Below are 27,293 nucleotides of genomic sequence, written 5' to 3'. Positions count from 1 at the left end.
CGTTCACAGTCAGCCCACTGACACCCCTATCAGACCACAGCAAAATCACAGTCTACTTAAACAGAGCAATACTCAATCATGAGGCATCAAAGCCAAAGGAACTGAGTAACATTAAGAAATGCTATAGATGGAAGGAATGCAGTTTGGAAACCTACCAAAAAACAATTAGGCAACAACAAATTCAATCCCTTTTAGACAATTTCCTGGGTAAAACGTTCCACTGTAATAGTGAAGGTGTAAACTTGGCAGTAGAAAATCTTAACAGTATATTAGACCTCTCAGCTTCCCTATCAAATCAAAAAATCTCAAATAGAAAACCGAAGAAAATTAACAATAATGACAAATGGTTTGATGAAGAATGCAAAAATCTAAGAAAGAAATTGAGAAACCTGTCCAACCAAAAACATAGAGACCCGGAAAACCTGAGTCTACGCCTTCACTATGGTGAATCACTAAAACAATACAGAAATACACTACGGAAAAAGAAGGAACAGCATGTCAGAAATCAGCTCAATGCAATTGAAGAATCCATAGACTCTAACCACTTCTGGGAAAATTGGAAAACACTAAACAAACAACAACACGAAGAATTATCTATCCAAAATGGAGATGTATGGGTAAACCACTTCTCCAATCTTTTTGGCTCTATAACAAAGAATAAAGAGCAAAAACATATACATGATCAAATACAGATCTTAGAATCAACTATTAAAGACTACCAGAACCCACTGGATTCTCCAATACATTGAAAGAGTTACAGGACAAAATAAAAACCCTCCAACCCAAAAAGGCCTGTGGTGTTGATGGTATCCTCAATGAAATTATCAAATATACAGACAACAAATTCCAATTGGCTATACTAAAACTCTTTAACATCATACTTAGCTCTGGCATCTTCCCCAATATTTGGAACCAAGGACTGATCACCCCAATCCACAAAAGTGGAGACAAATTTGACCCCAATAACTACCGTGGAATATGTGTCAACAGTAACCTTGGGAAAATCCTCTGCATTATTATTAACAGCAGACTCGTACATTTCCTCAATGAAAACAATGTACTGAGCAAATGTCAAATTGGCTTTTTACCAAATTACCGTACAACAGACCATGTATTCACCCTGCACACCCTAATTGACAACCAAACAAACCAAAACAAAGGCAAAGTCTTCTCATGCTTTGTTGATTTCAAAAAAGCATTCGACTCAATCTGGCATGAGGGTCTGCTATACAAACTGATGGAAAGTGGTGTTGGGGGTAAAACATACGACATTATAAAATCCATGTACACAAACAACAAGTGTGCGGTTAAAATTGGCAAAAAAACACACACATTTCTTCACACAGGGTCGTGGGGTTAGACAGGGATGCAGCTTAAGCCCCACCCTCTTCAACATATATATCAACGAATTGGCGCGGGCACTAGAAGAGTCTGCAGCACCCGGCCTCCCCCTGCTAGAATCCGAAGTCAAATGTCTGCTGTTTGCTGATGATCTGGTGCTTCTGTCACCAACCAAGGAGGGCCTACAGCAGCACCTAGATCTTATGCACAGATTCTGTCAGACCTGGGCCCTGACAGTAAATCTCAGCAAGACCAAAATAATGGTGTTCCAAAAAAGGTCCAGTCACCAGGACCACAAATACAAATTCCATCTAGACACTGTTGCCCTAGAGCACACAAAAAACTATACATACCTTGGCCTAAACATCAGCGCCACAGGTAACTTCCACAAAGCTGTGAACGATCTGAGAGACAAGGCAAGAAGGGCATTCTATGCCATCAAAAGAAACATAAATTTCAACATACCAATTAGGATTTGGCTAAAAATACTTGAATCAGTCATAGAGCCCATTGCCCTTTATGGTTGTGAGGTCTGGGGTCCGCTCACCAACCAAGACTTGACAAAATTGGACAAACACCAAATTGAGACTCTGCACGCAGAATTCTGCAAAAATATCCTCCGTGTACAACGTAGAACACCAAATAATGCATGCAGAGCAGAATTAGGCCGATACCCACTAATGATCAAAATCCAGAAAAGAGCTGTTAAATTCTACAACCACCTAAAAGGAAGCGATTCACAAACCTTCCATAACAAAGCCATCACCTACAGAGAGATTAACCTGGAGAAGAGTCCCCTAAGCAAGCTGGTCCTGGGGCTCTGTTCACAAACACAAACACACACTACAGAGCCCCAGGACAGCAGCACAATTAGACCCAACCAAATCATGAGAAAACAAAAAGATAATTACTTGACACATTGGAAAGAATTAACAAAAAACAGAGCAAACTAGAATGCTATTTGGCCCTAAACAGAGAGTACACAGCGGCAGAATACCTGACCACTGTGACTGACCCAAAATTAAGGAAAGCTTTGACTATGTACAGACTCAGTGAGCATAGCCTTGCTATTGAGAAAGGCCACCGTAGGCAGACATGGCTCTCAAGAGAAGACAGGCTATGTGCTCACTGCCCACAAAATGAGGTGGAAACTGAGCTGCACTTCCTAACCTCCTGCCCAATGTATGACCATATTAGAGAGACATATTTCCCTCAGATTACACAGATCCACAAAGAATTCGAAAACAAATCCAAGTTTGAAAAACTCCCGTATCTACTGGGTGAAATTCCACAGTGTGCCATCACAGCAGCAAGATTTGTGACCTGTTGCCACGAGAAAAGGGCAACCAGTGAAGAACAAACACCATTGTAAATACAACCCATATTTATGCTTATTTATTTTATCTTGTGTCCTTTAACCATTTGTACATTGTTAAAACACTGTATATATATATAATATGACATTTGTAATGTCTTTACTGTTTTGAAACTTCTGTATGTGTAATGTTTACTGTTAATTTTTGTTGTTTTTCACTTTATATATTCACTTTGTATGTTGTCTACCTCACTTGCTTTGGCAACACATGTTTCCCATGCCAATAAAGCCCTTGAATTGAATTGAATTGAGTCAGTGCAGCTAGTTTGGGTACCAATCTGGCTACTTGGCAATTTTATGGCTTGGGGGTAGAAGCTGTCTCGGAGCCTGTTGGTCCGAGAGACGATGCTACGGTACCATTTGCCGGACGGTAGCAGAATGAACATACTAAGGCTTGGGCGATGGGAGCCTGGCAGATTTTCGGGCTTTCCTCTGACACCGCCTGGATAGAGGTCCTGGATGGTAGGTAGCTCGGCCCCAGTCATGTACTGGGCTGCCTGCATCACCCTCTGTGGATCTGCACTTGGATCTGCATTAAGTAGTAATGATATCTTTCGCCACTATTGTCTTACAACACAACAGTTCGAACTAGTCATGATAATTCAACAATACATGATTTTCAAGTTTCTCTCCAGCAAAGGTCTTAGTTACATGATTGTTTAAATAGCAAAGGAGTTTTGAAGTTGAGGGTGCAGTATCTATGAAGTTTAGCAATGAGGACGAAAACAACCATAGTTCAGCTAGCCAGGTACAAGGAAGGAATACAAGGAATACCGGGGGAAATTTTTGGGACGGCATATAGCTGGGCGGCCATGGCACTAGTCTAATTCAGGACACAGATTGTAGTTTTTCTTATCAACGGGCCAGAGTTCATGTCTAAGAAGCACGGCTTCGACTGCTCCTACTGTTTTGGTTCGGTACTGCAGTTTAACTGACGCCCTGCCCAGAAAGACAATTTCCATATATGGCAACATAGCGATGTCAGATTTGAACATTCGTAATAAGACACTTTAGTCAGCAACTTTGAGCACAAAACATTCATTGAATTATTCAAATGTTTTTTTGCTAAGGACGATTTTTTTTACCAATCACGCACAGCCAAAGATGTCAACAATGCTCCCTGTGCACGTGATGTTGGTCCATATAAACTAGATTTTTTTATATTTTTTTGTAGGGTACGAAAATGTGGTTTTCTGTTTGTAAATTTACATTTGTGTATATGAAATTTGGACAAAAGAATAATGAAATTAATTACATAAAAATGATATAAACTAGATGCAAGCCGGATATGCACTGTCCATGAATCGGCATATGCACACGTGAGTAGATTACACTGAGTTATAAGAACTGGACACTGTGTCCAAGATGTCCACCCGTTGTTTTGAAGGTAATATACCCAAATGCTGATTCATGAACTGTCTATATCCTGGTTTATATATATCGCATACGCGCCAGCACTCACAGGGAGCAGTGCAAACAGCAAAGCATTCCCCAAAAAACATGGCAGACAATGGATGAATATAAAATGTTAATATCTTCGGCCGTGAATGAAAATTACACTTGGCTTAAGCATTAAATATTTGAACAATTCAATGGATGTTTTGTGCACAAAACGGGATGATTAAACGGTCTTATTACAGTACATTTTCCAATCTGGCCATGTATGGAAATGCTCTTTCCAGGCTGGGTGTCAATTAATCTGCAGTACTGAAACAACTGTAGGAGCAGTCACAACGGTGCTTTTAGACCGGAACCGCTGGGCCCTTGGTGATTACATTGAAAACGGTTGAACATCTTGGATGCAGTCTCCCGTTATTATACTTCAGTGGTTTTTATGCCCTGAAGCAAAAACAATTACATATTTATGGAGAGCAAATCCAAATACAATCCTGAAGTCAAGCTGTAACTAAGTCGTAAACAAAGCTTAAAAGGATGTTTGAGTCACTTCCAGACACGGTAGACTTAGTCACCGATTGCCAAAGGAACAAATTCCTAATTTAAAAAGGAGACCAACACAACACCATTGAAATTTATTATTTTATTAGAAAAATGAGCAACAGCACAACCTCCTGGCTCACAAACCCACCACATACCAGACGTATTTTTCCCCTCTTCCACTGCGGTCAACTTTGTCTGATAGCTGTCCTGTGCGAAATGCTGCCTCTGGCAAAACAAAATCTCCAGGGCAATGACTTACATTCTTAACAAAGTGAGATGTGTTACTAATGTGCATCCTCATCCAATTACACTCATTGGTATAGTCCACATTACCGATGTAAAAACAAATGCATCATACGTCGATGTTTCTATTTGTATGCAAAGTATTCTCTCCCAGTTCAGACCCATGATAATGTCAAGAATGAGCCAACTCGGGGCTCCTCTGTACTGAAAGGAATACCAGCATTTAAGGATTCAAATGTCTAAGAACAGAAATAAAATGATACATCTTTAACCACACCTATGTGACTTAACTCGTATCACTGTACATATATATATATATACTGTTTTCATAGAGCAAATAGACTTGAGAAACAGGATGAAACTAGAGAATATCCAAGCTTCTTCTATTGCATTTCCACTGGAGTCGTCAGTTGACCGGACAGAAGCAGAGCTACATGTACAAATGAAACCCAAATGACATCACGGTACGACAAACAAATAATTGCTATAAACAGATGCAAATAAATGTTTTTAAAATGGACAGGATATTGTTTTTGACAATTAAATTAATAGGGGTCGAAGAACATACATTATACTGTATATTTTACTGCAAAAACACAGTATGTGAGAATGACTTGAAGGCAATAGCCGCCGTTCAGAACATGTATACGCTCCCAAGCCCATCAGTCCATGTTCCCATTGTCTCCATGACAATCGCAAAGGTTTTACTGCTGGCCTTCCTTCTTCTCTCCAGCTCCACCTTCAGACGATGATGATCCAGAGCTGTTGCCGCTGCTGCCTTCCCTCTCTGATGCCATCTAGGAAGAAATTGACAAATATTCAGTTAATAAATACGTAATATTTCAATTTACCCATTGTAAAAAAAAAAGTATGTTGGGCTCTTGATTGACAAGCTAAGCAAACAATCCAGGCTTATTCCAACTCTGTTAGAACTGCAAGTTAACAAAAAAAGATTTGACAATATTGGGGTGTTGAGACAATTACCTTCTTGTAAGCAATTTCAAAGAGTTTGAGTGATGCCTGCTGGAGGGTGGTGGCAGCCTGTTTGATATTCTCGCCAGTCTCTTCGTCCTTCCGTGACAGCAAGTCTCTCACTTTGGTAATCTCTTCCTTCAGTTTGTTGCACTGAAAGATGGGGGAAGAAAGTCAAATACTGGGACTATGGAATTTCCTGATATTTGGGATGTTTCAGATGCATATCTGTTCTTGTCAATTGTTGTTCAGTGTTTGTTTTTTTTAAAAAGCCCTTTAAAACCAATGTCTTAATATAATAAAATGTCCGACATGCCTCATCAGCAGGGAGCTGATCCTTGAACTCTTCCATCTTGGACTCAGTGTCATGGACGATGCCCTCGGCCTGGTTAACAGCCTCAACACGGTCCTGGGCAAAAACAAACGGATTCAAGGACAACTGTCAGCATTCACAGTCACACGGTTATCAAAACACACAACTCCAGCTGGGAGTAGCCTGCAGTTGATGTAACTGATAAAAGTTTAATGGATGCTTGATAAGAAAATTGTCAACCCTACCTTTCGCCTCCTGTCCTCCTCGGCATACTTCTCTGCATTCTTAACCATGTTCTCAATGTCATCCTTGCTGAGGCCACCGGAGGACTGGATAACAACTGGAGAAGTGAGGGAAATGGCAGTTAGACAAAGTAAATTCATACTATTTGAAGACCTACTATAAGTTAACATGTATTTCAAGGGCAGGTTGTTAGATCTTACTCTGCTGTTCACGGCCTGTGCCTTTGTCTTTGGCAGACACGTGCACGATTCCGTTGGCGTCAATGTCGAAGCAGACCTCGATCTGAGGTACTCCACGTGGGGCAGGTGGTATTCCAACCTGCATGAGAGAAACACCAGTAAGACAGTATCCTTCAGAGACTTAAAAGATACTATACTTAGTGTAAGTATGAATCAGCTAGGACACTTACCAGAGTGAACTGTCCCAGGATCTTGTTATCTGCTGCCATCTCTCTTTCTCCCTGGCATACTTTGATCTCCACCTGGGTCTGGCCATCAGCTGCTGTAGAGAACACCTAAGCACAAGGAAAAATGAATCAGTACCACTGATGAAGTACATACAATTAATATTAGGTTTCACCAGACTGCTTCAGACAGAACAAAATCTGACGTTTGTCCCTCACCTGGCCCTTCTTGGTGGGAATGGTTGTGTTCCTGTTGATAAGTTTGGTGAACACCCCTCCAAGGGTCTCTATACCAAGAGACAGGGGTGTGACGTCCAGAAGGAGCACATCAGTAACATCTCCAGCCAGCACACCTCCCTGGATGGCAGCTCCAATGGCCACAGCCTCATCTGGGTTGACTGACTTGCTGGGGGCACGGCCAAACAGGTCCTGGACTGTCTGCTGGACCTGGGAGAGAAGACAACAGGATGGGTGGTCAGACGGGGGCAGAGCATGATGAAGAGGTGGGATAGAACCAGGGAGAGATCTGCTCACCTTGGGCATACGAGACATACCACCGACCAGAAGCACCTCGCCGATGTCCCCCTTGGAGACCTCTGCATCCTGCATGGCCTTCTGGCAGGGGGCCACTGTCCTGCGGATCAGGTCAGACACGATGCCCTCAAACTGGGAGCGGGTCATCTTCATGTTCAAGTGCTTGGGGCCAGAGGCATCCATGGTCAGGTAGGGCAGGTTGATGTCAGTCTGTGGGAGAACCAAGGATCTATGAGTGTTTTTTTTCCATCGTCACTGAAAATGGGGTAACCTACAGTGAGCTCCAGAACTATTGGGACAGTGACGCACACATTGTTGTTTTGGCTCTGTACTCCAGAACCTTGGAGGGTATTTTCATCCATTTCCGGTAAACAGTTTCATTAAGGGTTTGGTCACATTCATAGCACGCAATGACTACAAATTTGTTGGATGCATTTACAGCTTGTTTTGGTTGTTTCTGTAGTCGAATTGTCCCTACCCTGACCGACAGTCAGCAACGACCATCCCCTGTCCAATCCCACTCCAGAGGCGGGACTCCAGCCCCTTCATCACCTTTAAATACCCACACCTGTCACTAATCAGTGTGGCAGACCTTAACGTTTTAGCTTGTAACCCTGTGTATTTTTTGGATGAGTTTAAGTAAGATTGTTCTTAATTCATACACTCGTTTGATTGAGCCAGTTGCTTTATGCATTTCCTTTACTCATGTTTAAACATCACTTAAGTTACTTCACTAATATTATTTTATTGTTGAGATTCATGTACATTTGTTTCCTTTGCATCCTTGTTAACCAGCCCATCCTTACATCCTCAACCTTATCTTCAACAATTCAACTGAAATAATAAACTGGGCAACAGCCCTTTGAACTCCACATCCCCATTAGTGTTTTAAAAAATGTACACAACCACAATAGCCCCAACTCAAACCAACAGTTACAGCAAGGTAGTCCTTTTATCACAACTCTGATCAGTTTTCACATTTCAGATTGTGCCCAATAGAAATGTTAAATAAATGCCATTTGAGTTAGTTTATTTTGAGAATACAATGTTTCTAAACACTTCTACACTGAACAAAAATATAAATAAAAAAATGCAAATTTCAAAGACTTGACCGAGTTAATTCATAAGGAAATCAGTCAACTGAAATAAATTCATGTGGCCCTAATCTATGGATTTCACATGACAGGGAATAAAGATATGCAGCGGTTGATCACATACCTTAAAACAAAAAAAAGGTAGGGGCGGCGTGGATCAGAAAACCAGTCAGTATCTGGTGTGACCACCATTTGTCTCATGCAGCGCAACATCTCCTTCGCATAGACTTGATCAGGATGACGATAGTGTCGGGAACTGGAACAAGCTGTCGTACACGTCAATCCAGAGCATCTCAAACATACTCAACGGGTGACATGTCTGGGAGAGCAGGCCATTGAAGAACTGGGACATTCAGCTTCCAGAAAATCCAAGTGTTCGTTTTCCGTAGCTTAAGCCTGCCCATACCATAACCCCACCATGAGACAGTGTTCACAACATTGACATCAGCAAACCGCTCACCACACAACGCCATCTGCCCGGTACAGTTGAAACTGGGATTCATCCGTGAAGAGCCTACTTCTCCAGCGTGCCATTGAAAGTGAGCATTTGCACACTGAAGTGAATTACTGCGCTGAATTGCAGTCAAGTTAAGACCCTGGTGAGGATGACAAGCATGCAGAGAAGCTTCCCTGAGACTGTTTGAGCAGAAATGTTTTGATTGTGCAAACCCAGTTTCCTCAGCTGTCCGGGTGGTTGGTCTCAGATGATCCCACAGGTGAAGAAGCCAGATGTGGAGGTTATGGGCTGGTGTGGTTACATGTGGTCTGCAGTTGGGAGGCCATACAGCCAAATTCTCTAAAACGACGTTGGAGGTGGCTTTTGGTCGAGACAAGACAGTCTGTACTTTTAACATCACAACAATTGTATCATTTCAAATCCAAAGTGCTGGAGTACAGAGCCAAAACAACAAATGTGTCACTGTCTCAATACTTGGAGCTCAATGTATATCAGTCTTACATACTATTACAACCTCCATATAGACAACATCTTAATTTGGTGTTAAGGTTTACTCGAGCTCCGTAGGGCTGGCCGATGTAGTCTAAAAATCTGAATTGTTGTTGGCAATTTTATGGTCGATTCACAATATAACTTTTTTTTTTAAAGTTATCTAAATAAGCTGTTGTACAAAGGTAAAATATTCTGCATTTCAAACAGTCAGCAATAATCTCATGAATTGAGGGTTTGTGAAATTATACCCAGGCTAAATATAAGCCTTCCATAGGGGTTGATATCTATACAAGCATTATACTCTGATTTGTACCTCTACATAGTGTACAATACACAAACAATAGCCTAAACTAATTAGCTGGGTGGCTATAGAGATTAGCCTTGAATCACTACGAATAGTGCTGTGCAGACCAATTTATTGAGTGTTTATGTACAGCTCCCTGAAGTGCAAGTAGTATGAATGTTCTGACTTCTGCAGAGGATGCATCACAGTAAATGCTGTATGGCCACTGCAGAGCCTTTAAAATGGGAACGTGCAGCCACAGCAGAAAGAGCATAAAACATGACTTGATTCTTACGATACAGACATTTGGAATATCGCGCAAAACCACATTTTAATATCGCCACGCCCTAGAGCTCTGCATTGCATGTTTGTTAGCCCTTTGAGTAGGGCTGCCCCAGTGTGCAGGTACAGCAGCTCTGCTACAGCTCATCATCCACTAAAACAGTTGCTCTAATGTGGCCTGGGCCAGAAGACTTCCTCACTCAGCAGTGTAGCTAGCTCAGGCATAGGGCTGGCCTGTACAGCCCACTACTGCTGTGGGATTACAGATTTTCAAATAAAGACAGAGTCCAGGGACTGTATAAATGACAAACAAGTTACTTCTGTTGACAATGGTCTTGTTTAGACTAATCATTAGCCTACCAAATAGGTAATGAGAGAAATGTCTGCTGTGGGATGATGAAACTCACCTGCAGGGATGATGACAGTTCACATTTGGCTTTCTCAGCTGCCTCCCTCACTCGCTGCAGAGCCATGCTGTCTTTGGTCAGATCAACTCCAGACTGAAAAGAAAAATCAAAGGTTTGATCAAAATGGTTGGCTTACGTGAATATGGCAGATGCGCTTGGTCATAGAACGGTGTGTATCCAGGATATTTTCCCCCTTCTCACCTCTCGCTTGAACTCCTTCACAATGTGGGTTAGTAGGTGCTGGTCAAAGTCCTCTCCACCCAGAAAAGTGTCTCCGTTGGTGGACTTCACCTCAAACACACCCTTCTGGATCTCCAGGACAGAGATGTCAAAGGTGCCACCTCCCAGGTCATAGACTGCGATGCTACAAATCAGGGACAGGTATGAAATATGAGCCAAAACACCTTTAGGCATGGATTTAAAAAAAAGTTAGGGTCATGGTCTCATAAGTTAAAAGCAGTTTGTAGGGTTGTTGTAGTTACATTCTGTCCTGAGTCTTGTCCAAACCATAGGCCAGAGCAGCAGCAGTGGGCTCATTGATGACTCGCAGCACATTCAGCCCAGCAATCTGACCGGCATCCTTTGTGGCCTGTAAACAAAATTAGCTACTCATTATACAACATCAAATAAAATGTTATTCGTCACATGCGCCAAATACAACAGGTGAACTTAGTGAAATGCTTACAAGCCCTTAACCAACAAAGCAGTTAAGTACTTACTAAAATAAATATAAAAACAAATAATTAAAAAGAGCAACAATAAAATAGCGAGCCTATATACAGGGGGGGGTACCAGCACAGAGTCAATGTGCAGGGGCACAGGTTAGTCGAGGTAATATGTACAGTACCAGTCAAGTTTGGACACACCTACTCACTCAAGGGTTTCTTTATTTATTTATACTATTTTCTACATTGTAGAGTAATAGTGAAGACATCAAAACTATTTTTTATTTATTTATCCTTTAACTAGGCAAGTCAGTTAAGAATAAATTCTTATTTACAATGACGGCCTAGGAACAGTGGTTTAACTGCCTTGTTCAGGGGCAGAGCGACAGACTCTTGTCAGCTCTGGGATTCGATCTAGCAACCTTTCGGTTACTGGCCCAACACCCTAACCATTAGGCTACCCGTCGCCCCAAGGTAGCCATGTGAGATAACACATGGAATCATGTAGTAATCAAAAGCATGTTAAACATATCAAAATATATTTTAGATTCTTCAAAGTAGCCACCCTTTGCCTTGATGACAGCTTTGCACAGTCTTGGCACTCTTAACCAGCTTCATTAGGAATGCTTTCCCAATAATCCTGATGAAGTTCACACATATGCTGAGCAGTTGATGGCAGCTTTTTTTTTTTTTTTTACAAAGACATGGCGGTTGGAACCAAATATCTCAAATTTGGACTCATCAGACCAAAGGACAGATTTCCTCCGGTCTAATATCCATTGCTTGTGTTTCTTGGCCAAAGCAAGTCTTCTTACAGGAGTCCTTTTGTAGTGATTTCTTTGTAGCAATTTGACCATAAAGACCCGATTCACGCAGTTTCCTCTGAACAGTTAATGTTGAGTTGTAAAAAAACAAAAACATTTTTTTATGTCAAGTTGTGTTACTTGAACTCTGAATTTCTGAGGCTGGTAACTAATGAACTTATCCTCTGCAGTAGAAGTAACTCTGGGTCTTCCAATCCCGTGGCGGTCCTCATGAGTTTCATCATAGCGCTTGATGGTTTTTGCGACTGCACTTGAAGAAACTTTCAATGTTTAACTTTTACGAATTGACTGACCTTTGTCTTAAAGTAATGGACTCTTTGCTTATTTGAGCGGTTCTTGCCCTAATATGGACTTGGTATTTTACCAAATAGGGCTATCTTCTGTATACCACACCTACCTTGTCACAACAACTGATTGGCTCAAACACATTAAGGTAAGTAATTCCACAAATTAACTTAAGGCACACCGTTTAATTGAAATGCATTTCAGGTGACTACCTCATGAAGCTGGTTGAAAGAATGCCAAGTGTGCAAAGCTGTCAAGGCAAAGGGTGGCTACTTTGAAGATTCTCAAATATCTTTTGATTTAACACTTTCAGTTACTACATGATTCCATATGTTATTTCCAGTATTATTCTACAATGTAGAAAATAGTACAAATAAAGAAAATCCCTTTTGACTGGTACTGTATATTTAGGTAGAGGTAAAGTGATTATGCATAGATAGAGGTCGACCGATTATGATTTTTCAACGCCGATAATTGGAGGACCAAAAAAGCCGATACCGATTAATCTGACGATTTTTTAATTTTATTTTTTAATAATGACAATTACAACAAAACTGAATGAACACTTATTTCAACTTAATACATCAATAAAATCAATAAAATCAATTTAGCCTCAAATAAATAATGAAACATGTTCAATTTGGTTTAAATAATGCAAAAACAAAGTGTTGGAGAAGAAAGTAAAAGTGCAATATGTGCTATGTAAAAAAGCTAACGTTTCTGTTCCTTCCTCAGAACATGAGAACATACGAAAGCTGGTGGTTCCTTTTAACATGAGTCTTCAATATTCCCAGGTAAGAAATTTTAGGTTGTAGTTATTATAGGACTAATTCCCTCTATACCATTTGTATTTCATTAACCTTTGACTATTGGATGTTCTTATATGCACTTTAGTATTGCCAGTGTAACAGTATAGCTTCCGTCCCTCTAGTTAGTGCACGCTAACTAGCTAGCCATTTCACTTAGGTTACACCAGCCTCATCTCAGGAGTTGATAGGCTTGAAGTCATAAACAGCGCAATGCTTGACACACAACGAAGAGCTGCTGGCAAAACGCACGAAAGTGCTGTTTGAATGAATGTTCACGTGCCCGCTTCTGCCTACCACCGCTCAGTCAGATACGTGTATGTTCAGTCAGATGATATACAGCGCAGGACACGCTAGATAAGATCTTGTAATAACTACACATGGTTGATGCTAACTTGTGATTATAATTGTTTTTTTATAAGATAAGTTTAATGCTAGCTAGGAACTTACCTTGGCTTACTGCATTCACGTAACAGGCAGTCTCCTTGTGGAGTGCAATGAGAGAGGCAGGTCGTTATTGCGTTGGACTAGTTAACTGTAAGGTTGCAAGATTGGATCCCCCGAATTGACACGGTGAAAATCTGTCATTTATTTTTTATTTAACTAGTAAGTCAGTTAAGAACAACTTTTTATTTTCAATGACGGCCTAGGAACAGTGGGTTCAGTGCCTGTTCCGGGGCAGAACGGTTAGCCTAGTGGTTAGAGCGTTGGACTAGTAACCGGAAGGTTGCAAGTTCAAATCCCCGAGCTGCCTAAAAACAAGAATGTGTTCTTAACCGACTTGCCTAGGTATATAAAGCTATAAAATGATATAATTTTTTAAATTTTTTTATTGGCACATCGGCACCCAAAAATACAGATTTCTGATTTTGAAAACTTGAAATTGGCCCTAATTAAATTGGTCGACCTCTAATAGATAATAAACAGAGCAGCAGCGTATGCAGATAGTCCTGGTAGGCATTTGATTAGCTGTTCAGGAGTCTTATGGCTTGGGGGTAGAAGCTGTTAAGAAGCCTTTTGGACCTAGACTTGGCAGCCCGGTACCACTTGCCGTGCAGTAGCAGAGAGAACAATCTATGAAAAGGGTGGCTGGAGTTTGACAATTCTTCAGAGGGCATAGCAGGATGTCTTATAAGTGTCCGGGATAGAGTCCCGCTCCTTGAAAGCTTCTCAATTCCATCGGAAGAATACCAGAATATATTCCAGTCTGCAAGCAAAACAGTCCTGTAGCGTAGCATCTGCTTCATCTGACCACTTTCATATTGAGCGAGTCACTGGTACTTCCTGCTTTAGTTTTTGCATGTAAGCAGGAACCTGGAGGATTGAATTATGGTCCGATTTGCCAAATGGAGGGTGAGCTTTGTACTCGTCTCTGTGTGTGGAGTAAAGATGGTCTAGTTTTTGTCCCCCTGGTTGCACATTTAACACACTGATAGAAATGAGGTAAAACAGATGTAAGTTTGCCTGCATTAAAGTATCTGGCCATTAGGAACGCCGCCTCTGGATGAGCATTTTCTTGTTTGCTTATGGCCTTTTGCAGCACGTTGAGTGAAATCTTATTGCCAGCATCGGTTTGTGGTGGTAAATAGACCCCTATGAAAAATAGATAAACTCCTGGTAAATAGTGTGGTCTACAGCCTCAGGCGAGCAAAACCTAGAGACTTCCTTAATATTAGACTTCAGCTGTTATTTACAAACAGACAGACCGCCATCCCGTCTTACCGGAAGCAGCTGTTCCATCTTGCCAATGCACAGAAAACCCAACCAGCTGTATGTTATCCATTTCCTAGTTCAACCACGACTCGGTGAAACATAAGATACAGTTAATGCCCCGTTGCTAGGTTAGTCTTGATCGGAGCTCATCCAGTTCTCCACTGATTGCACGTTGGCTAATAGGACTGATAGTAGAGGCGGATTACCCACTTGCCGTCGGATCCGTACAAGGCACCCCGACCTACACTACCGTTCAAAAGATTGAGGTCACTCAGAAATGTTCTTGTTGTTGAACGAACACCACATTTTGTCCATTAAAATATCAAATTGATCAGAAATACCATGTAGACATTGTTAATGTTGTAAATTACTATTGTAGCTGGAAACAGCATGTATTTTTATATATATATATATATATATATATATATATATATATATATATATATATATATATATATATATATATATATATATATATATATCTCTACCTACATAGGCCCATTATCAGCAACCATCACTCCTGTGTTCCAATGGCATGTTGTGTTCGCTTATCATTTAAAAAAGGCTAATTGATCATTAGAAAAACATTTTGTAATTATATTTCCTGAAAACTGTTGTACTGATTATAGAAGCAATAAAACCGACCTTTAGAGGACAAGTACATTAGTGTCTAGTTTGAGAAACAGACACCTCAAGTCCTCAACTGGCAGCTTCATTAAATACTACCCACAAAACACCAGTCTCAACTTCAAAAGTGAAGAGGCAACTCCGGGATGCTGGCCTTCTAGGCAGAGTTGCAAAAAAAAGTCATCTCAGACTGGCCAATAAAAAGAAAAAATTAAGAGATGGGCAAAAGAACAGACACTGGACAGAGGAACTCTGCCTAGAAGGCAGCATCCCGAAGTAGCATCTTCACTGTTTAACTTTGAGACCAGTGTTTTGCGGGTACTATTAGCCTTCTAAAATTATAAACTTGGATTAGCTAAGACGTGCCATTGAAACACAGGAGTGATGGTTGCTGATAATGGGCCTCTGTAGATATTCCATTAACTTAAAAAAAAAATGTTTCCAGCTACAATAGTCATTTAAAACAACTATGTCTACACTGTATTTATGATCAATTTCATGTTATTTTAACAAAAACGTGCCTTTCTTTCAAAAACAAAAACATTTCTACGTGACCCCAAACTTTTGAACGGTAGTGTACGTCCGATATTTCTCTTTTCCATGCGAATGACGGGGATTTGGATCTTGTTCGGTGTCTGAAGTAAATCCTTTGCGTCCGACTTGTTAAATAATCTTTGTCCAGTACGAGGTGAATAATCGATGTTCTGATATCCAGAAGCTCTTTTTGGTCACAAGAGACAGTGGCAGAAACATTATGTACAAAATAAGTTACAAATAATGCAAAATAAAAAAATAAAGGAGGAGCCCGTTAGGAGCCCGTAAAACGGCAGCCATTACATGTACTGATCAGTTGAGAGGCTTGCTAGATCACCATTCTGTGAGTCAATGGCAAAGGAATAGCTTTTGGCCACCCGTGTGTTCCAGTCAAATGATTTAGCAGACAAAGGCTCTTACCTGTCTCTGGGAGTCATTGAAGTAGGCTGGCACGGTGACAACGGCATTCTTCACACTGTGACCCATGTAGTTCTCTAAAACCAAGACAATTTTACAATGAGCAAGGTTTTTAGAACACAGGCAGGCGTAGTTGGGAACAGGATTGACATGCTAGTTTTCCCCCCCGGGGGCAATAAAGATTGATTGGTAGTTTACCTGCAGTCTCCTTCATCTTCATCAGCACGAAGGCACCGACTTGGCTGGGGGAGTATAGCTTTTCGTGGGCCTCCACCCAGGCATCACCATTGGAAGCACGAACAATTTTGTAGGGCACGTTCTTCCTGTAAAGCCACAACAATAACCATGTCATACATTCATCTCAAACGACAAAATATTTTCCAACTAATGATGCGTTACAATGGCTAGTACGGTCTGAGGCCTAATTTAACAAAACACACTCACAGGTCCTTCTGAACCTCTGCGTCATCGTAACGGCGACCGATGAGACGCTTGGTGGCATAGAGGGTGTTGTTAGGGTTGGTGACTGCCTGTCTTTTAGCTGGCATGCCCACCAGTCTCTCCCCATCAGCTGTGAAGGCCACCACTGAAGGAGTTGTCCTTGCTCCCTCTGCATTCTCCAGTACCTGTCACACAACAAACTAATCAGTAACAATCTAGAAAAGGAACTATAAGGAGGAGAATTTCAAAGGGATCTACGGTCTTTTCATTACACAGGTCACACAAACATAAAATGACTGGTAAAACTTCAACCGACCTTTGCTTGTTTGCCCTCCATGACTGCCACACAGGAGTTTGTAGTTCCCAGGTCAATTCCAATCACGGATCCTTTGATCGCCTCCGATCTGTAAAACAATGTCAAACAGTAAGTACAAATGCTAAGAGCTGCTCATGGATGTTAAAGGAATAAATGTTGTATAGTAACATTAAATAACTAACAATACTTACGCATAGTCACGTCTGGACATCGCTCTGAAAGCATCTTGTTGGAATCCATTCCAGCAAGCCTGGCAAAAAAAACAACATTGATTAGCTACCATGACTACTTAGTGAAATCTGTTTAACTTCTTCAACCAATATGAGAAGAAACTCAAACAATCTAGTTTCAATTCACACAGGGCATAGACACGACGCACAGTAATCCACATTTGGTATAAAGAAACGCAAAGGTGTCCATGAGTGAAATAGTTACATAGATAAGCGTGTGTAACAACATGTTTGGTTATGATATTTGAACAGTATGCCATAGGACTGCGGTGTACTAGGGTGGGTGGACAGGAACACCACAATGAAGGTCACAGATGTTCTCTTCACATAAAACAATGAATGACACCCCCATTCACAACAAGACCGGTAAACTTCAGCAGCTTGCTAATGCTAACATTATCTTGCGCAATAAAAATAACCGTGTCTATAACCAGCTAAAGGTGTTGACACCCCGCTTAAGTCAGTTTAAACCAACTTACTGATTGAGGATTTAGCTAAAATACATTGAAATAACACGAGGTGGTTATACAAACATCCATGTTAGGTAACGTTAGCTAGATGGCATTAGCTTGCCTGAGAGGACTAGCCTCTGCTGCAGTCTTCAAATTCAATCAGACTATACGAGGGAAGCTAGCCAACTAACGTTAGTTACTTACTTAACTTATCCCCACTGTGATCGTTAATGAACATGACTTAGTATGTTTAGTTCAGACGAAGGACACATGAATGAGAAAACATTCTGGCTAATCTAAAAGTGAACTTGTTAGCTAACATTAGTTAGTTACTACTAGTTGCGTCATAGCTAACGTTAGCTGGCTAGTTAGTCTACCTGACCAGGCTCAAGCCCAGGAACATAGTTAACAAGCTAGATAATTATTTAACAGTTACTTACCTACCATGACTTGACAATTGTTAACTAGCTAGTTATTCGTTTTATCCACTACCAGACGCTAGTTAACTTACGTTAGTAGCTAGCTAGTGTGGTAGCCAACTGCGACATTTATGTAACGTTTTTAGTTAGCAAGCGAGCTAACGCTTAGCCATCAGTTATCCTTCATTTCTTGTTACACCTCTTGGAAACATTTAATTAACCTAACATATTGGATATATTTGGGGGACAATTTTAACTGACTTACCTTCTTTATCAAGGAGGACACGCTTCTTGAGCAGTTCGGAGAGGGGAGAGACCTTGAAGCTGTTCTTGCAACACTTAACATTTTTGACAATTCTGGTAGCAAGCTAGTTGGCTTTAAAATGGAGGCCGCAATGATCAAATTCAAACTGTTGAGCTTTTGTCGATTTTAGCGAGGACCCAGGTATAGATATCTTATTTCGTTGGAGTGATGTAATTTCCACGACAAATCTAGGAATATATTTAGCCTGTCAGAACCGGTATTGCAGCACGGCTACTCTCCAACAATGCAGTTGAACTTCCGATTTTCTCGAATTAACTGACACATGAGTTGCTCCATGCATTGAGAAACGGACCCATTTTAGAAACTTAAAGATTGCCTGGGTAAAATTACATCCTTCAAAAATAAATTACAACGTTATCCAAGTATTATATTACATAATTATAGACTATATACTTACAAACAACATGTAGTTTATGTTTAGGGTGCAGTATAATTATTTAACACAATAAATTATGCTAAAACAAAATCATGCCCAGACCGGGGCATCACACACCACTGGGCTTTTGAAGGTCATTTTGAAAAAGCGGTGAAAATTCTCACGTGAGTTTCATCAGCGATGCCGGCACTGTACTGTTTTTGATGACAGTGTCTGGCCTGATGAAACATCTAGCTAAATGTGGACAAATTAGCTACATATTTAATTTATTTTGTATATATATTTTTAAATACATTAAATTACCAAATAAAGGGATCAGTCGACCATTTTGCTCATCGGCATATTGCTACTCAGTTTGATTCTATTGGACTTTGCCTCTCACTCATGTCATCTGTATGTCATTGCAGCTCATCAATTTGGCAGCTTGCTGCATTTAATTAATTGTTTTTACACCCTATCTAATGTAGTGGCAACATGGCAACATTATATATTGTAACGACCCTGGTTTTATAAATTGGATATCGACTGCCACTTGAGCTTGCTTTTGTGCCACAGTTGATAGTGGGCTGGAAAGTTGAGGGTTCGAGACCTGCTCCCTGCCAGTTTCATTACATTATGTTCCACCTTGGCAGCACTATCAGAAAGTACAGCATTGATTATGACTGTTATGCAGCTGATACACAACTTTTCATTTCCGTGTCACCAAAGGATTTTAGCTCCATGGATAAATTATTAGACTGTATTAGTGATTGAATTACTGTGATGGATCATAACTTCCAGCAGCTAAATCAAGACAAGACTGAGGTACTTATTGTTGGAGCCAAAACACAGAGAGAGAATCTGGCCACATATTTTAATTCACAAGCAATAAAGATAAAACACATGGTAAAAAAAACCTAGGTGTTATTTTAGACTGAAGTCAATTTTGAATCACACATTAGGAATGTGACCAAATGAGCTTTTTACCACCTGAGGAACATTGCCACTGTGCGACCATTTCTCTCTGAGGCTGATACAGAGGGACTCATCCATGCTTTTATTACAAGCAGGCTTGATTACTCTAATGCTCCCCTGTCTGGTTTACCCAAGAAAGCCATTGGTCAACAGCAAAACATACAGAATGCTGCAGCATGGGTACTGACCAAGGTCTCCGCACTGGCTGCCTGTGAGTTAAAATACATTTTAAGTTTCTTCTATTGGTTTTTAAATCAATCCACGATTGTGCACCCCAATACATGTCAGACATGCTTTTAAGTTATGTACCCAGTAGGTCCCTCAGGTCCTCTGGCACTGGCATTTTAACTATCCCAAAGCCTAGGACCAAGAGGCATGGAGAGGCAGCCTTTAGTTACCATGCCTTCAGCCTCTAGAATAGCCTGCCATGGAACCTGAGGGAGGCTGAAACTGTGATTAAAAACACACCTTTTTAGCTTTGTTTTTCCTTAGGGTGCTTTTTAGTCATTCAGTTTTGTTATTATTTAGTTTATCCTCTTGTGTTTGTGTAGTAAATATTTCAGTTTCTTTTTTCCTTGTTTTTATTCATTTTTTCCTGTAATGCACATTGTATTGCATTCCATGTCTGTCTATAAATAAAGCTTGATTTGAACACATAAAACCCAACATATGCCAGAGATATAAAACCCTAAACAAGAAAGCATTATTGGACATCTTCAGTAATTCCACTACTATGCCAAAAGATGGAGCCCAATTTATGCTGTGCGATCTTTCTGCAGCAGTCTATTTATGGCCCCACTCACCAACAACATGTAACATTGGCCTCTCCACAGGAAACAGTAACAGCAAAGCAAATGGATATAGGGTGACAGTGAACTTCCATGCCAAATAGGCTACAACTGATTTATTTTTTATTTTTTACATGTCCATTCACTACATCCTATTCAATGGAAATACTGGAACTTGACTCTCCATCCTGGTCCAGATGGGTGCTGAAATACATTGGGTCTATCACAACTTAGGATATGACCCAGATGCAGACATGGGAGGCAGATAGTACAGTTCTCAGAGTATTTATTAATAACACAGGGAAGGCAAAGGTTTGTGATCAGGTCAGAGTCAGGCAGGTACAGGACAGCAGGCAGAATGGTCAGAACCAGGAAAAACTAGGAAACAGAACTAGCGCAACAGGAAGGCGGGAAAGACCACTGGTAAGACCTGACCAGACGAACTGGCAACAGACAAACATAGAACACAGGTATAAATACACAGGGGATAATGGGAAGATGGGTGACACCTGGAGGGGTGGAGACAAGCACAAAGAAAGGTAAAACAGATCAGGATGTGACAGGGTCCTTAGGGCAGAGAAAACACATCTACTGTACCTTACTTATACCTTTTGAAAGATTTCATCATTTTAAGATTCAAGCATTTATATAATGAGAACAAAAACGCTGCACCTTTCTCTATAGCTATAGAGAAAGGTGCGTGATTTTACCCACGCCCCACTACTGAACACATTACAGGCAGTGGAGGCTCCTCAGAGGAGGATGGGGAGGACCATCCTCCTCAGTGAAATTTCATAAAAATAAAATTGTGAAACATTAAAACTATACTAAATATATTCATATGTCACCAAATAATTTATTAAAATACACTGTTTTTGTCACACACAGATCTGTTTCACCTGTCTTTGTGCTTGTCTCCACCCCCTTCCAGGTGTTGCCCATCTTCTCCATTATCCCCTGTGTATTTATACCTGTGTTTGTCTTGTTTGCCAAATCAACCAGCAGTTTTCTCCTAGCTCCTGGTTTTCCCCAATCTCTCTTTTTTCTCATCCTCCTGGTTCTGACCCTTGCCTGTCTTGACTCTGAGCCCTCCTGCCTGCCACCCTGTACTGTTTTGGACTCTGACCTGGTTATGAACTCTTACCTGTCCCCAACCTGCCTTTTGCCAACCCCTTGGAGTATAATAAATATCAGAGCTCAAACCATCTGCTTCCCGTGTCTGCATCTGGGTCTCGCCTTGTGTCGTTATATATCAGTTTTATTATGACATGAAAAGGTGAGGGCGTTCAACACTAACTCGAATCAAAAGTATAGCTGTTGAACAGGGAGCCTTTCATCAGGCGGCCTGTACTGCTGGCCTTACCTGCTTTTTGGAAAGTCTGAGCCTTGGTTGAAAGGTGGGTGGGTGCAATGACCTGAAGATAGGGCTGGGCGGTATAAAGTAATTTACTATATACCGGTATTGATGCGCGGACCGGTTTGGCTTTTGACTTGACCTTCTATAACGGTATTTGAATGTTTGGTTTGTTACATGTGATACGCCGTGTGTAACGTCCATTTAAAATAGTTTACTCCGTTACTTGAGCCTCCTCCTTCTCTCCATGCCGCTTACCACATAGACCGAGTCCCACCCCGTCACTCAAGGAGCGCATTTGTTGTTGCTTGACCACGAGACACTTTCGGTCAGTCTGCATGGTCAATGCAGCACATGCAACAATGTTGATGACAACGATGTTGTTTCCAATTTTATCTTAATATAAATCCACAAGCGTTCTATAATTACAATATTAGTTTGTGTGTCTTACATCTGCAAACAGCTAGTTTTTTATTTTCTTAGCAAGTTAAGCTAAATTGTGTTAGCTGGCTAATACAAGTACCGAGTCAGAGCAAACGTTGCTAGCTAATACAGCCTGTTACCAGTGCTGATGGAGGCCTAAATCAGCATGTAGTTTGTGCAACAGTATCTTCTAAATCAAAGAGGAATAGGCGAAGCATGAATATGTTGGCTACATGAATAAAGATTTCATGTAGGTAAAGATTATATGGTCCCCTAGGAAACACTGAACATCACTTTTGTTCCTAACCTGTCACAACTCGTCCATGGCATTTTCATTCGTTGTCATGTCAAACAACACTGTATTCAAAGTGGCCACTATTATTTATATTCTAACTATAGAATAAGAATAAACATTGATGATTCCAAAAGTTCACCCAAGTGTTTTGATCTAAATCGCAATTGCAACATTTGGTTAAAAATTACATTTTGGCCATATCGCCCAGCCCTACCCGAAGAACATTGATGGTTCAGCTAAACGAAAAAACAAAAGCAGGGAATGCAATAATTTTATTTTAGGTGGACACTACGATATGAAAAGTTCGGTTAACAAGAGCTTGCAGAGGTAATTGCACATTATGATGCTTTACTTGCTGAACATATGGAACTTTCGACTGTCTTTTCTGGGATGTTGAAAACCATTCCGAATGATTTGATAGCTTCCATCGCCTCGTCCATTAAAAGTTATATTACAGAGAAGTTGACCCAGGGCTTTTTTTCGCGTGCGCTCAGGTAGGCTTTCCACTTTCTTCCGGTATTTATTTAGCAAAGAGGATAACACATAATCACTCCGGACAGACACAAGCAAACATTCATGACATAGATGTTGCAGCAGCCTAGGCTACACCTAAACATTAGGAATCTGACATGCTGTATCGGATGAAAACGAGAAAATCTTTCAGTTTCTTCAACTGTTAAAAATTGCCCCACCGTTCTGGGACCTGCACCAGTTTTGCTTGCAGTTGTCAGTTATCTTCAGATATGTGGATGGTCAGGGCTTTATTCAGGAACGTTTCTTGGGCTACTTTAATGTGTCAAGTGGGCGACATGCGCAATCTGTGTTTGACTTTATGAATTTTGAGATGTCTGAGTTTAAGTTGGAGACTTTTATCTCCCTCACCAACTTTAAACATCTGCTATCCGTGCTTCTACACCTGCATTGCTTGCTGTTTGGGGTTTTAGGCTGGGTTTCTGTACAGCACACTGAGATATCAGCTGATGTACGAAGGGCTATATAAATAAATTTGATTTGATTTGATTTGATCTGAGCAGATAACCGATGCTGCAGCTGTATAGTCCATCGGTAAATAGCCCACCCAATTCACCTACCTCTTCCCCATACTGTTTTTATTTACTTTTCTGCTCTTTTGCACACCAGTATCTCTACCTGCACATGACCATCTGATCATTTATCACTCCAGTGTTAATCTGCTAAATTGTAATTATTCGCCTACCTCCTCATGCCTTTTGCACACAATGTATATAGACTCTTTCTTTTTTTTTCTACTGTGTTATTGACTTGTTTATTGTTTACTCCATGTATAACTCTGTGTTGTTATCTGTTCACACTGCTATGCTTTATCTTGGCCAGGTTGCAGTTGTAAATGAGAACTTGTTCTCAACTAGCCTACCTGGTTAAATAAAGGTGAAATAAAAAATACAAAAGTTCATAGAGAAACTCGTTGTCCAAATCTATGATGGCGCTGCTGTAATGGAATGTATCTGCCATTTGTATTTACAGCTAAGTCCCCTCCACTACCATTGTCAACTTTCTTTTGGCATGAACTGAAGCCAAGTCTCATGTGCCTGCTCATCCACTGGCACATTGAATGTTTCCCCTCCAAGCACTGTGAGTACCCTATCAATTTTCTCTCATTACTGCATGTAGAGTCAATCACTTACACAGTCACATTATTACACATCAATGATTTTACTCCTTGCTTTGGACTAATTCATTCTTAGCTCTTTTGTCTAACTGTATAGTGTGTTGTCTTATATATATTTTTGTCTTCCCAGTCAAATCCTGTCCTGCATTGGTCAAGCCTCTGAACACCTCAACTCATGCCTCATACCGTCATTCAATCACTGCTGTGATCCCTTTCCAAAATGGTGTAAGACGACCTCTCATTCCTATTCCCCATAATATTGTATTTTAAATGTCTTTATTAAATGCTTTAGGTTAAAATAATTAGTCTTTGTCTATTTTTGAAATACACTTTGTCATCTCTGTGCATTCCGCCCCTATACTGTGGGTACTCTGCTGACACTGACAAACATAATTATAAAAACGACATTGTCTGGTCACTATAATAGGTTGACGAGAAGGGGAGACACAAATACAGTATGATGTCCATCCAAAAACAAACTTTCATGTGGCACTGACCCAACAATGATATAGAATGAATATGAGTGCTCACCGGGGATATGACCGATGCGCTTTGCTGCATGGTGCCAGTATGATAGGCTATAGCCTACTGTTCGCTAAATTAAGTTGAGAAGAGGAATAGGTATTTCCATTGTCTTCTCTTTACCATTTTCCCTCTAGCCATTTGCATTCTGAACTATGCTTTCCCGCGATTGTATTTTGAAATATTGCAATATGCCAGGCTTGGCCTCTACTTTTCACTGACAGTCGCAACAATCATCTATTTCAGGGATGGGGAAACGTCAGTCCTCCGGGGCCTGTAGGGTGTCACACATTTGCCCCAGCCCCAGCTAACACACTGGAGTTGTCCATCCCTGATCCACACCAAGGGGCTCGGGTTCCCGTCTAGAAGCACTGTTTCGACTGCTTCTTTAGTCTTGCTTCGGTACTGCAGTTTGACTGATGCCCGGGCCAGAAAGCAAATGTCCATACATTTACCTGGAAGATGTAAATTGGGTGGTTATTTAACCTGACATGCTTATGGTCCTCTTTTTAGCTGGTTCTTTGTAGAATTTTGACCTAGAGTCATACAAAGCTGTGCTTCTCTACTCCAACGATTAATCTACAGATAAAAGAGGGAAAAAGTACGTTTTTAGTTTAGTTATCTTTAATTAATCTCTCCTTGATTGTCTTTCAAGCATCCATGTGGGTTTGTATCTTCCTGATATCCAGTAAGGAGTGGACTTGCTATCCAATAAGGAGGGGACTTGCAGCGCCTCAAATAAAAACCAAGTTCTATTTTAGCCCTTGGTTACGCATACACGAGCGCAAGCGGTGTGGGTGAAATTATTGAATAACATGTCAACTTATTTTGCAATGCTCATGCACGCATACTTATCAGGTGACCCAGTGGGCAGAACCTGGTTGAAAAGATGTCAGTCGCAAACTGGTTGAAAAATGAAGTTTTTATGAAGTCTTTCTCTAACCACCATATGACCAGTCATAATTGTGACCTCTATCTGACAAAAATGGTCATCATCCTGACCACTTTATTATGGGCTATATGATATACTGGTCATAGTTAAAACCTCATCATAACCTGGTAATGACCACCTGACTACAGCTTATTACTCAGTGGTGTAAAGTACTTAAGTACTACTTAAGTCGTTTTTTGGGGTATCTGTACTTTACTATTTATATTTGTAACTACTTTTAATTTTACTTCACTACATTCCTAAAGAAAATTATGTACTTTTTACTAGTATTAGTTACAATTTGAATGCTTAGAATAAAGGTCAAATTCACACACTTATCAAAATAATGTCCCTTGTAAATTATGTTTGAGTGTTGCAGTGTGCCCTTGGCTTTCAAAAAAATTAATAAAAAAGGAAATTGTGCCGACTGGTTATAAGGAATGTGATGTTTAGCATTTACTTTTACCTTGTACTTTTACTCATGCATGAAAATGTAGTTATTTTTCCACCACTGTACCTAAGTACATTTTAAATCTGATACTTTTACTCAAGTAGTATCTTACTGGGTTACTTTCACTTTAGTCATTTTATATTAAAGTATCTTTACATTCTCAAGAATGGCAATTGAGAACTTTTTCCACCTCTGTTATTACCTACTGTAAAAAGTATTGCAGAGGATAAAGTTGGATATTGAAAACATTATTCATTACATTTCACATTTTTTTCATAGGCACCAATTCAACTTAAAAGTGCAACATATTCTCACATTTAAAATATATCAAGCAATGGCAAAAACAAATCTACAGCACAATATTTTTGCACATCTGCATACATTAATGGTTTCATAATTCACCCACAGACATTACATCCATAGAAAGACTGGGACACAGAGTGTATTAAAGGCCTAGCCCAATATTGGACTAAAGGAGCCTAACTTTACTCCTTACAGGCTGACTACACCACTCGCGTTGCGTGCGTTGCAAAATAAATGTGGAAATCTATATTATTCAATTATTGCACCCACACTGCTCGTTCGTGCCAACGAGCGTCTGCGTTGCCAACGGTTAAAATAGAAGTCAGTTCTATTTGTGACGCAGATCGCGCTGCAAGTCCTGCCTCTCCCATCTCCTCATTGGTTTATAGAAGTAGGTACCCACGTGCAATCTCCTCATTGGTTATACCCACGTGGGTGACTGAAAGATGAATGAGGTCAGTGGCGGTAATGCAGCTAATTTATGAAAGTTGCCAATCGCAATATAAAGTTAAGAGAAGAAAAAGCCTAGAAGGAGGAGAGGTGACTAGAAACGATTCGGTTCAATTAATGATCGTAGAGGACCTTGTACATTTCAGGTAAAATAACAACTTAATGTTTATATCCCAGGACATATTAGCTAGCAACAGCAAGCTAGCTAAATCGGACAAATTAGCAAGCTAGCTAGCTAAATTGCCATAAATGTTTAATGCTTTTCGACCTGTCCCCAAATTAATGTAATTGGTTCAGAGTTTGTTTTGATATTTTAAGCTGCGTGTCGTGATTGCGTTTGGTGTGGGTTGACAAAATACATTTATGC

General features: G+C 40.5%; 1 protein-coding gene and 1 long non-coding RNA gene across 3 annotated transcripts; one reads left to right on the top strand and one right to left on the bottom strand.

Moving 5' to 3' along the window:
* Positions 1-4,739: 4,739 nt before the first annotated feature.
* Positions 4,740-18,704, bottom strand: LOC109864527 (stress-70 protein, mitochondrial). The gene is made up of 17 exons (XM_020452369.2): positions 18,372-18,704; positions 17,197-17,255; positions 17,006-17,093; positions 16,693-16,874; positions 16,447-16,571; positions 16,252-16,325; positions 10,860-10,966; positions 10,579-10,741; positions 10,378-10,470; positions 7,363-7,572; positions 7,048-7,275; positions 6,835-6,939; positions 6,626-6,743; positions 6,428-6,522; positions 6,186-6,278; positions 5,882-6,022; positions 4,740-5,694 (listed from the first exon to the last, which is right to left on the bottom strand). The coding sequence occupies exons 1-17, from the start codon at positions 18,450-18,452 to the stop codon at positions 5,602-5,604; spliced, it is 2,055 nt and encodes a 684-aa protein (XP_020307958.1). The 5' UTR covers positions 18,453-18,704; the 3' UTR covers positions 4,740-5,601.
* Positions 12,902-24,571, top strand: LOC116355084 (uncharacterized). 2 transcript variants are annotated; one of them, XR_004204314.1, is made up of 3 exons: positions 12,902-12,945; positions 24,125-24,232; positions 24,400-24,571. It is a non-coding gene; the product is annotated as an uncharacterized LOC116355084 (long non-coding RNA). The 2 variants fall into 2 exon arrangements; XR_004204313.1 differs by lacking the exon at positions 12,902-12,945 and having other exon boundaries at positions 24,018-24,232.
* The last annotated feature ends 2,722 nt before the right edge of the window (positions 24,572-27,293 follow it).

This window comes from Oncorhynchus kisutch, linkage group LG19 (genome assembly GCF_002021735.2).
Source record: "Oncorhynchus kisutch isolate 150728-3 linkage group LG19, Okis_V2, whole genome shotgun sequence".
NCBI classification, from domain to species: domain Eukaryota; kingdom Metazoa; phylum Chordata; class Actinopteri; order Salmoniformes; family Salmonidae; genus Oncorhynchus; species Oncorhynchus kisutch.
The sequence above is the reverse complement of the archived record's forward strand: the minus strand, read 5'-3'. Positions and strand labels throughout refer to the sequence as shown.